Raw genomic sequence first — 10,434 nt, 5'->3', positions numbered from 1 at the left:
AAACTTGTGACATGTTTTGTTCACGTATCTACCACCAGAGCCCAGAGACAATAGTTCCATTGTCACAAAACTTCATGTCACCCGAGTGTCACCGTGAGCACGTCCTCCCTACCCCCAGGGCTCCTTAACCCCGGGCAGCACAGTCCATGCCCCATTTCTATCATGTTGTGATTTCAAGTTATATAAATGGGATAATACGGAATATAACCTTTTTGGATTGTTTCTTTTTCACTCAGCATGGTTCTCCAGAGATTCATCCAAGTTGGTGTGTGTTCATTCCGTTCTCCCGCCCAGTGGTGTTCCACATTAAGGATGTGCCACAGTGTGGTGAGCCATTCTCCGGTGGGAGGACACGTGAGTTGCTTCCCATTTGGAGCTGTTATGAATAAGGCTGCTATGAACATTCGTGTACAGGTTCTTATGTGAACACACATTTCCATTTCCCTGGGAGAAATGGCGAATAGTGCAAGTTCTGGGTCATATGTATGTTGGTATATTTATCTTCCTCGCTAGGCTTTGGACTCTTTGAGGGCAGGTTCTTAGCTCTGTTCATATTGGCATCACATGTACTTAACATGTATCTGACATATGGTAACACTCAATAAAACATGTAAGGACAAAAAGAAGAAAGAAAGAAGAAAGACAAGAAAGGGAAGAAGAAAAGAAATCTATCATTTCTGTCAGTTGTTAGCTATTCTACCCCGTACTTCCTTATATCATCTTTTAATTTTTTTTGATGAATCTAGTGACTCCAGTGCTAGGCAAAGCCTGGCACACAGCAGTTGCTTAATAGATATGTGTTAGATTATGTAATGAATACTCTGAAGAGTAGACCGGCCCTCTTCTGCTCTCTACGCTCCCCCTGCCCCATCACCTTGCTCCTTCATTCAAGCACAAGCACAGCACACGCGGACACACGCACGCACTCTGGGGCCATAATCCTAGGGGTAGTTTTCTGGAACAAAGCCATTAACTAACAAATGAGGTGCTGTTGCTTCGTAGCTTAGCTAACAACAACCTTGACCTTGCCTGGCGAATTACAAATGAAGGATTTGGGGACCCAGCAGCTTTGTGGACTCATTCCAATGAGAATACAGGGTGCACTTGAAATAAAGAATGCTTCTTTGTGACTCATTAAGCTCCCCTCTGTTCCTCTCTATTAGGCATGTGTCTGCCATGCCCTGCAAAGCTATGGCACTCAAAAGTGGAAGAGTCAGGCGGAAATAAAAACATTCTACTTCAGCACCTAAACCATGTGCCCTTAATCTGAAATAAATCTGTGACAATTGACAGATACTTCTTTCAGGCAGTTGTGGAGAAAGGCTTGACTTGTCCTAGTAAATCAGACACAAGCTTCATTATTTTTAGTCTCATAAAAAAAATTGTCACCATAGCAACAGTACTATCATCTAGGGCAAATGTTATCTCTTTAAGTCAAAATGAGGAGTAGTCCCACAAATACCCAGTGCTTTGAAAGGAAGAAATTATTTTTCAATAAAAGTAATTACTTTCATTGAAAAGTAATTTCTTCCAAAACTTCAGCATTCATCTTAATTTGTAATCCCAGAACTTTCCCCTTGTCAATGAGGGATATTACAAGCACCATACAACTTTGTAAAATCCAAGGCTGACCTTTCTTGTATCTGTTACCAGAAAATCATTAATTTTATTACTTCCTTGAGACACATAGCTTCATCTGTGGCTTTTTTATTCATCCACAGGAGGCATACTGCTAATTAATTTTATCCTTGGTCAGAGCATTGTGTATTCTGAGAGGATAATGGGGAAAAACATATGGGAGCATGAATATCTTTTTCTACTTGCAGGATATTATTGTAAGTGATATAGCAAATGGCTTAGTTTGATGGATCCTCACTTAGTACCTGTAGACCAGAGAGGATACTCAGTGTGTGTTGGTTGGCTCAGTTAGTTTGACTCCATTCTTGGTCAGAACTGAAATTGTTTGAAAGTAGTCCTGAAGATGTATTAATATATTGAATTTAAAAAATCCTCATCCAAAAAGATGTTCACTGATTTTTAGAGAGACAAATGGAGAGAGAGAAACATCAGTTGGTTTTCTCCCATGCACACCCCCACTAGGGATCGGACCCACCCTGACTGGGGATTGAACCCATGACTTTTTGGTGTATAGGATGACATTCTAACCAAATGAGCCATCCTGCCAGGTCAATATATTAACTTTTGGAACTATGGTAAAACTTATACTTCCAAAGTGTGATTTGGAACTTAAAAATAAACTCCAATACTTCAGACATTTTTTTCCTGCTGCAAACCATGTTAATTTCAGTGTCAGATCAGGGTGGCTTTGATTGGTGCCCACCCATGTCTTCTGGTTTCAGAATGCTGGTGAGATCTCATTGCCTGCAAGGACTTTGCTTCTTCTATTTTCAGACCCAGTTTATCCCAGGGTATGCCTAACAATTAGTGGTGTGACATAATTTTTTATTGGCAGCTTTATATTTCTTTGGGCACGCACAGTGATAATGGGATAAGAAAGAGGAACTACCTTTATTGTCTATTCATCACGGATCGAGCAATGAGATGAGCAATTTATAGACATTATTTCATAGACTGTTCCCATGAGCTCTGTGAAGGAGGCTTTTTCAGTTTTGTGGGAAGTTGAGATTCAGCAGGTGATGAGACTTATCCAAGATCACAAGTTGGCAAGTGTCAGAGTTAAGATTCGAACACAGATCAGGATGGCTTTATTATGATACGAACCTTTGGATTCTCCATCTGACTTGCCCTTAGCTTGTTATTTCATAAAGTGGTTTGCAGACATTTACATTCTGGTGCGAAGAAGGACCTTGTGATCACAGGGTCAAATCCATCACGTCAGAGATGAGGAAGCGAAGGCTGAGAGAAGTGAGTTTCCCAGCGTGGCCAAACAGGAAGCTGTGCCACTGAGAATCAGCGTGGCCAAGCCGGGGTAGCGGGGGGTGGTTCCAGGCTCTGGCAGTGTCTCCACCTCCTGCACACAGTGTGTGCCGCCGGGCCCCCCGTCTGGGGTTGCCCTTCATCCCTTTGAGGCACTGGCACTGAGCTCACGCCTCCTTCTCTGTCGCACTCTTTCAGACCTCAAGACGATTGCTCACCCATGCCCCCTCTTTCCTCTCCTTACCCCTAGAGAACCTGTCTCTTGTGTGACGCACCCTCCAAAGTGACAATGAACCTATACAAAGATGATAGTGGAACAAGATGAGAGAAGTTTCTCCAGGGCCTGTGCTTGGAGACACTGCCCACATCTTTGTTTGTTACCTCAAGACAGTGACTTTGATGGTAGAAATGTCAATGGAGATGGGAGGGAAAGTGTGAGATGTACAGACTATGGTGACAAGATATTCTAGAGGCACCAGGGCTTCAAGGAGCCTTTGACGCACTCGGCAGCCTCTCACTCTGCCTACAGAGAGGTGGGTGGCACAGTGTAAGGGCTGGCATCCACACACCACTCCCCTTTCTAGCCTACGATGAAGCTGACGGGCCAATGCCCTCCACACTGGGGGAGGATTCAGAGGCCTGTTTAACACAGTGTCCTGGACAGCACCTTTCAATCGGCTGCCACTGGTTATAGGGGTGAAGCAAACCTATTTGCCATCGTCAGTGTCATCGAAGGCCGATGACAGCATAACTGAGCCTCCATTTCTCCCAATGGAAAAAGGAGAAAATAATCATTGATTTACAGAATTGCTGTAAGACTTAGAGATACCATGTATAAGAGCACGGTGGATTCCATGGAGCCTGGTACGTAGTGGGTGCTCAGTGACTGTACATGGTCATTATCATCAGGTTAATGCTGATGGGGAGGGGGTAAGCCTAATGCCAAAGCTGCAATATAAAGGAGTCAGCGATTGTATAAGAAAGGTACTCTTGGCCTCCATTTGTTATGTTTCTTTATCTTGTGATGTTTCAGACACAAGTCCGTATGTTTCAGGTCTAATCTAAAAGGGCCCAATAGTTTCCTTCAGAAACCTGGCTCAGGATGGCAGCTCACTGCTGATTGGCTGGCTCTAGACCCAGCAGGCTGGGAGACCACACCAGGTAAACAGTCTGTCCCCTCACACCCCCTGTTCTGATTATGATGTTCCCAGGCTGAAGCGCTGAAGAAAGTCCTTTATTCCAAGCCTAGTTCAATTTTCTATGAAACACATACGATAATAATCTGACTCTAGAAATAGGTATATTGATGATACAGGGATGGATTCACTGAGGGCTATTACATGTTTTGAAAAAGTCAAACCTTTAATGAGTCACATGTTTATTTAAAGAACACCTTCTTCTTTTGCAGGAAATGGGAATATTTTAACTTCTGTATTTAGTATCATTTGCCCACTTAATGGGCATCTTAGCCATCTCTGGCTATGGCGTTATTACAGTGATACGTAAACTCTGAAGGGCAGGGATGATGTCTGCTTCTTTTATTTTTTAGACCACCCAGAATAATGTTGCAAGCACGAGGTTTTCGATCCATTTGTATGCTGCTGATGCAGATTGGAATGTGAACTGAGTCCCATCCTCATAAAGGATATTATTTTATTCTTAGTTTAGACTCTTAGGAACCAGCTATCATATCTTGCATATAGCACAAATGTGTACTTATTAGTTTATTTTAAAAAGTATCAATATTAACTGACTTTCTATTACCAAAGCCTGCTCAATGTAGAAAATGTGAAAAATTCTGAAACCTATGTAGAAGACATGAAATGTCTTAATTCCCATGCTGGAAGATAAATCACTTTGAACATCTTGGTATTTTTTTCCTATATGATTCATTTCCAAGTGCTGTTAATATTATCTAATCCTTAGCTCATTTTAAGGCTTTCAAACTGATTCTTCTCACTGTGATTTCCATCCTTTCAGGTAGTGATCCCATGTTCTTTCCAGGAAGAATTATTGTTTTGTTATTTTTCAATGTATTGAAATGTGTTGTGAGTGAAGGGAGTGAGTTTGCCATGAGCTACCAGTGACTGCCTCCTGTCTCGAAGGAAATTTGTGGTTACCACAGAGGAAAATTTAATCCATCTTGCCCCAGTGCATTTGTTCTCCTGAGAGCTGGGTGAACTACCTTTGACTGTTTCCCTAAGATTATGTCACCCTCCAAGGTAACTTTCTGTTTCAGCAGGTGATGTTAAGAAACAAAACAACACCCTTTAGGTGAATCAGTTTTGGAAAATAGAGACCTGCTTTATATCCCAGGTCTTTGATGTGTTTAGAGGTTCCTGGAAGGATCTGCCTCTCTTTTGTTTTGATTTACAAGACCTTTCCTATATATTTGAGCAGTCCAGCAGCCCAGTAACCGAGGGTAGAGACATTTACCCAGAGCAAACTTCTATCACTCATTGTGACTTGCTGGGACTTCGGGTGCTGGTGTGAGCTCTAAGAGAAGAGTTAGCTCCGGCAAGATCAGGTAAGTGTGCCTCTGCGATTGTGACTTCACTCTTCTTGAGGGGAAGTCCGAAGAGCCCTGGTGAGGTGACAGGTTGGATGTAGGGCCTGGGAGATCAGATTCAGAAATAAATAAGTTTGCAGCTTTCTAAAGCAAAAATGAGTTGAGGGTGTTCATTAATGCAATGTCCACTCTCACTTTGACATCCAGGTGTGTTCTGTCTAGTGGGCTGAGCATGAAGGGATTGATCTGGCTTCTGAAAAAGCACAGGATGTGGCCGAGACCCAGAGAGGATAGAACTTAACAGGAGGGTGGGACTATGTTTTAAACGCCTCTGGTGCTTTCCATCATTTGGATTTAAATTGAATCACAACTAGGTGCCATGATGGCAGAGGCATAGAGCAGAGGCATTTTAGGGTGGCTAGAACACATTACAGACAGCCACCAAGTCCAGTGCCAGGCTTCACAGTATCTCGTGCATATCCATGCTGTGTGGAGGGTTGGGTTAGTAACAGTACAGGTGGGCATACAATTATTATTTACCCACCTCCACACCTTAATTCCCCACCTACAACTCTGAAAGTGTAATTTTGAGAAAACGTGTAATGTGGCACCAAATACAGTGGATCTGAGTAAAAATGATTTGTGTGTATTCATGTATTATATTAGGAGATGCATTACTTTTGATGTGACTTGTATTTTGTGTTCATTTTGAAGAGACCATCAGAGCATGCTTTTTTTAACACCCAGGCCAAGTCTAGCAGTTGGGCCAAAATGAGGAAAAGCCTGAGGATGCCCGTGGGGGGTTAGGTGTCCAGTGAGCACAGTGGGTCCATGGAATCCATATTGGAGTCACTTAGAAAAAACTTTGGGCACTTGTGTTGGAGCTTGTGGGCATCTGCAATTTCTTGGCTCATTTCTTCTGGAATGCTAAGAGCAAGGTCCCTTTGACAGCAACTGTGCTGGCTGCCCCTTGGAGGACAACTGGATCTGTTCATCAACTCTCTTTGCTTTCCCTCCCCAGAGGAAGAGCATGAAGCTGGCATACCTTCTCCTTGGCCCCATGGCCCTCCTCCTCCTGGCTGGCTGCTGCTGTGTTCTCAGCACCACCAGCGGGAACCTGCACACCTTCGTGGGCTGTGCCGTGAGGGAGTTCACCTTCCTGGCCAAGAAGCCAGGCTGCAGGGGCCTTCGGATCACCACTGATGCCTGCTGGGGCCGCTGTGAGACCTGGGAGGTGAGTCTGAGACTGGCCCTGTGGCAGGGCCTTCAGGGCCAGCGACTTGGTGTGATTCCTGAATGTTCACTTTTTTGATGGAATAAGGTAAAGCTAGGGCATCTGTCTTTTCCTGTGGGCTTTTAAAAAATAACAATTATTAGGCATGCTCCAAAAATATCTGAAGGAAACATGACCTTGCCCCTCTAAAAATGCATTGATAAAGTAATAATTTTACTCGGATGGTGTCTGTGTATTTGGGAATCAACTCTGGGAGTCAAGATGAGCTATTATTCTACCCATTTTACAGATGACATGGAGGAATCCGAGGGGTAAGTGACTGCAGAGTCATATTTATTTCCACAGTGGAAAGGTAGGAATGATTCTTGGTTCAAGCATGGAACCAGAACTCTTCCCTGTGTTCTTCCTGCTGTGACAGAGCCCCGAGAGAGAGGCCCTGGGCTGTATGGCAGCTGAGGGGCATCCTCAGCCCCTCCTTCCGTGCTGCTCCTACAGCCCCGCCCCCAAATTCCTGGGGGCCTCAGGGATTATCACTGACAGATCTGTTAAGTCCCTTTAGTTTTTAAAATATATTTTATTGATTATGCTATTACAGCTGTCCCATTTTCCCCCCTTCACTCCCCTCCACCCTGTACACCCTCTCCCACCCACATTCCCCCCCCTTTAGTTCATGTCCATGTGTCATAAGTTCTTTAGCTGTTACATTTCCCATACTATTCTTGCCCTCCCCCTGTCTATTTTCTACCTACCATCTATGCTACTTATTGTCTGTGCCTTTCTCCCCTGTTTCCTCCTCCCACTCCCCTGTTGCTAACCCTCCATGTGATGTCCATTCTGAGGTTCTGTTCCATTATTATTGAATTACATTCAGCCTTTTCAGAGGCATTGCATTTAAACTGGGGATAAAAATAGAAAAGAACCTTATAGGGCTATGGTGAAGATGTGTTTGCTGGATGAGAAGAGAGAGGGCCATTCAGCACCCCATCAAATCACAACATAGAGTGACCATTGACTCTTCCCACTGGGCCCTTAATTGGTTACTAATGAAGTACCAGCTCTGATCTGGTCTTCTGGCTCAAAAATCTTTCATGGCCACCCACGACTGCAAATTCAATAACTGAATGTCAAGTTGTTAGCAATATGACGTCTGCCTCTTTTCTCAGCGACTATACATATTCTGAGCTCTGTCCTTGTCAGATTGATTTGAAAAGTTTTATTCATCACCCTTCATGAAATCTCAGTTTTGGGTTTTTTTTGTATCCTTTCTCATCTCCATCTGTCATGATCAAATTTACGCTTTGATGACAGAACTGACTCCTTTCCCAAGGGTTTTCTGACTCCATGACTCTACCCTATCTTCTGTCTTACTTCCTTGCCCACTCTACAACCCTAAATTTTAAGTTTTTTGAGGGCAGAGATTAATTCTTGCAACTTTTACAGCTCTTGTCAAAGTCATGCATGAACCAGGCAATCATAAACACCTGGTTAATTATATGGGACTGACCTCTACCTGGAGTTATGATGTTTATCCTCTAGCCTAATCAACACCAACTTAGAAGCCCTTGCACACCATGAGAGGTCACTGTCATTAGGAAAAATGTCTTCCTATTCAGGGACTCAGAGAGCAATCTACCATCACTTAGATAAAATTATAGCCCCATGAAGGAACTGAGTTATGGTGATGAAACTTCTAAATTAAATGAAACTGCTCCAGCAAGTTAGCTTTATTTTTGCATCATCAAGGGCTTGAGACCTAGTAGCCAAATGAAAATTTAGTTGCTAAAGATACTGTGGTCGTGACTTGACATCAAACATACTCAGGGAACTTGGACACCTTCTCATATTCAGGGCTTGGCCTGCTGGCGCCTCCCTCTGCCTGAAGTTCATTTTTGGGCTACTTGGAGCTCTTTCTGGGCCCATGTCTCACCCCACCATTTCCTTTAATTCCATCTTCTCTTCTCCTTATTAACTGATGAATGTCTTTAATTGGATCATGGTCACCCACAGGAGGTCAGGAACTATGTTCTCACTGGAGAAATTAAAGCCCCAAGACCATTAGACAGCGAGATTCTCCTTCATGTTAGCTAGCTTTTATTGATGGCTTCATTGCTGTGAAAAGGGAGGTTACTTATAGAAAATAAATAAAAGAATGTGATTCATTTCCCCAGCAATCCAAAAGTTTCTGTGATATAAAGCACTATTTTTGGTAACTTAACTGGAGAACGTGCCTGAAAATAGGATTGTTCATGGTGAGAAAGTGGCTGCATTTACTTTGAAGGTCAAACTGTTGCTGAAAATAAGCATTTACTCATGGCCCAGGTTTAGGGTTGCCTGGTTTAACAAAAACCAAAACAAAACAAAAACAAACAAACCCCCCCCCCAAACAGAATAAAACCATGGTGCATTAAACTTGAATATCAGATAAACAACCATTTTTTCGTATAAGTTTGTCCCACACAACATTTGCAACAGACTTATACTAAAAGAATTTGTTGTTCATTTGAAATTCAAATATGACTGGGTATCCTGTATTTTATCAGGCAACCCTGCCTAGGATTCCAGATTACTGAGGAAAAAGGACATAAAGCAAAATGAGTAAGGGTGAAATACTACCTTAGAAGCAGGAGAAAGCAATTGATGTTAAATTAAGCTTTTCTATACAATCCTTTCATTGAAGAATTTCATCCAAGACCTCCGTCACACATATTTTTAATTTTAATTTTATTTTTTAAAAAGATTTTATTTATTTATTTTTAGAGAGGAGGAGGGAGGGGGAAAGAGAGGGAGAGAAACATCAATGTGTGGTTGCCTCTCAAGCGCCCCCTATTGGGCATGTGGCCTGCAACCCAGGCACGTGCCCTGACTGGGAATCGAACCGGTAACCCTGTGGTTTGCAGGCTGGTGCTCAGTCCACTGAGCCACATCAGTCAGCGTGCCCATATTTTTTAATTTGCTCTGATAAGAACAATAGATTACATTTACTAAACACTTACTGGGTGCAAGGCCTTGTGCATTACATAGACCATCTCACCTTATCTCCACAATGGTGCTCTGGGGTGGATACTGTTTTACAGATGAGAAACTGAGACCTCAGGAGTTTGTTTACTTGGAGGAGACAGATGAACAAGCAAACAAATGAATTACGAGTTGATTGCTGATAGCAATAAATGGTATCAAGAAAATGAAGCAGGATAGTATGTTTTAATGCAGCAATTTTCAACCTTTTTCATCTCATGGCACACATAAGCTACTAAAATTCTGCAGCACCCCAAAAAGTATTCTTTTTGCTGATCTGACAAAGAAAGATGGTATGATTCTGATTCACTCACAATGGGAGGCTACTGTTGTGTTGGGTGTTGTTGTTTTTTTATTTGACAATCTAAGGGAAAAGAGGTCAGTGCCCCTGACTAAATAGTCAGGTAGTTTTAAAAACTCCTATAGCACCCCAGTTGAAAATCGTTGTTCTAACGGGTTTCCTATTTTTCACCTGTGGGGACAGAAGCCCATTCTGGAGCCCCCCTACATCGAAGCCCACCATCGAGTTTGTACCTACAACGAGACCAAACAGGTGACCGTCAAGCTGCCCAACTGTGCCCCCGGAGTCGACCCTTTCTACACCTACCCCGTGGCTGTCCGCTGTGACTGCGGGGCTTGCTCCACGGCCACCACTGAGTGTGAGACCATCTGAAGAACACAGATGACAGCCGTGAGCCTCACAGACCCACCGGCATGGGCAGCACCAGCAGCTATTACCCCTGGATTCAAGGACTTTTTAATTTGGAGGAGGTTATCT

The 10,434-nt window shown here is 43.1% G+C and overlaps 1 protein-coding gene across 1 annotated transcript; it reads left to right on the top strand.

Annotated features, from left to right (window-relative positions):
* The first annotated feature begins 6,437 nt into the window (after positions 1-6,437).
* On the top strand, positions 6,438-10,329 carry GPHB5 (glycoprotein hormone subunit beta 5). The gene is made up of 2 exons (XM_045821928.1): positions 6,438-6,641; positions 10,141-10,329. The coding sequence occupies exons 1-2, from the start codon at positions 6,438-6,440 to the stop codon at positions 10,327-10,329; spliced, it is 393 nt and encodes a 130-aa protein (XP_045677884.1).
* The last annotated feature ends 105 nt before the right edge of the window (positions 10,330-10,434 follow it).

Source organism: Phyllostomus hastatus, unplaced genomic scaffold, assembly GCF_019186645.2.
Source record: "Phyllostomus hastatus isolate PE091 unplaced genomic scaffold, TTU_PhHast_1.1 phas_scaffold_501, whole genome shotgun sequence".
NCBI classification, from domain to species: Eukaryota; Metazoa; Chordata; class Mammalia; order Chiroptera; family Phyllostomidae; genus Phyllostomus; species Phyllostomus hastatus.
This window is presented reverse-complemented; position numbering and strand designations above follow the sequence as displayed.

What these genes read in the sequence shown, in the direction of transcription:
- GPHB5 (XM_045821928.1), top strand. Translation starts at nt 6,438, where the DNA reads ATGAAGCTGGCATACCTTCTCCTTGGCCCCATGGCCCTCCTCCTCCTG. An exon ending in GCCGCTGTGAGACCTGGGAG is followed by an intron (nt 6,642 to 10,140) that starts GTGAGTCTGAGA and finishes CTGTGGGGACAG; the next exon opens with AAGCCCATTCTGGAGCCCCC.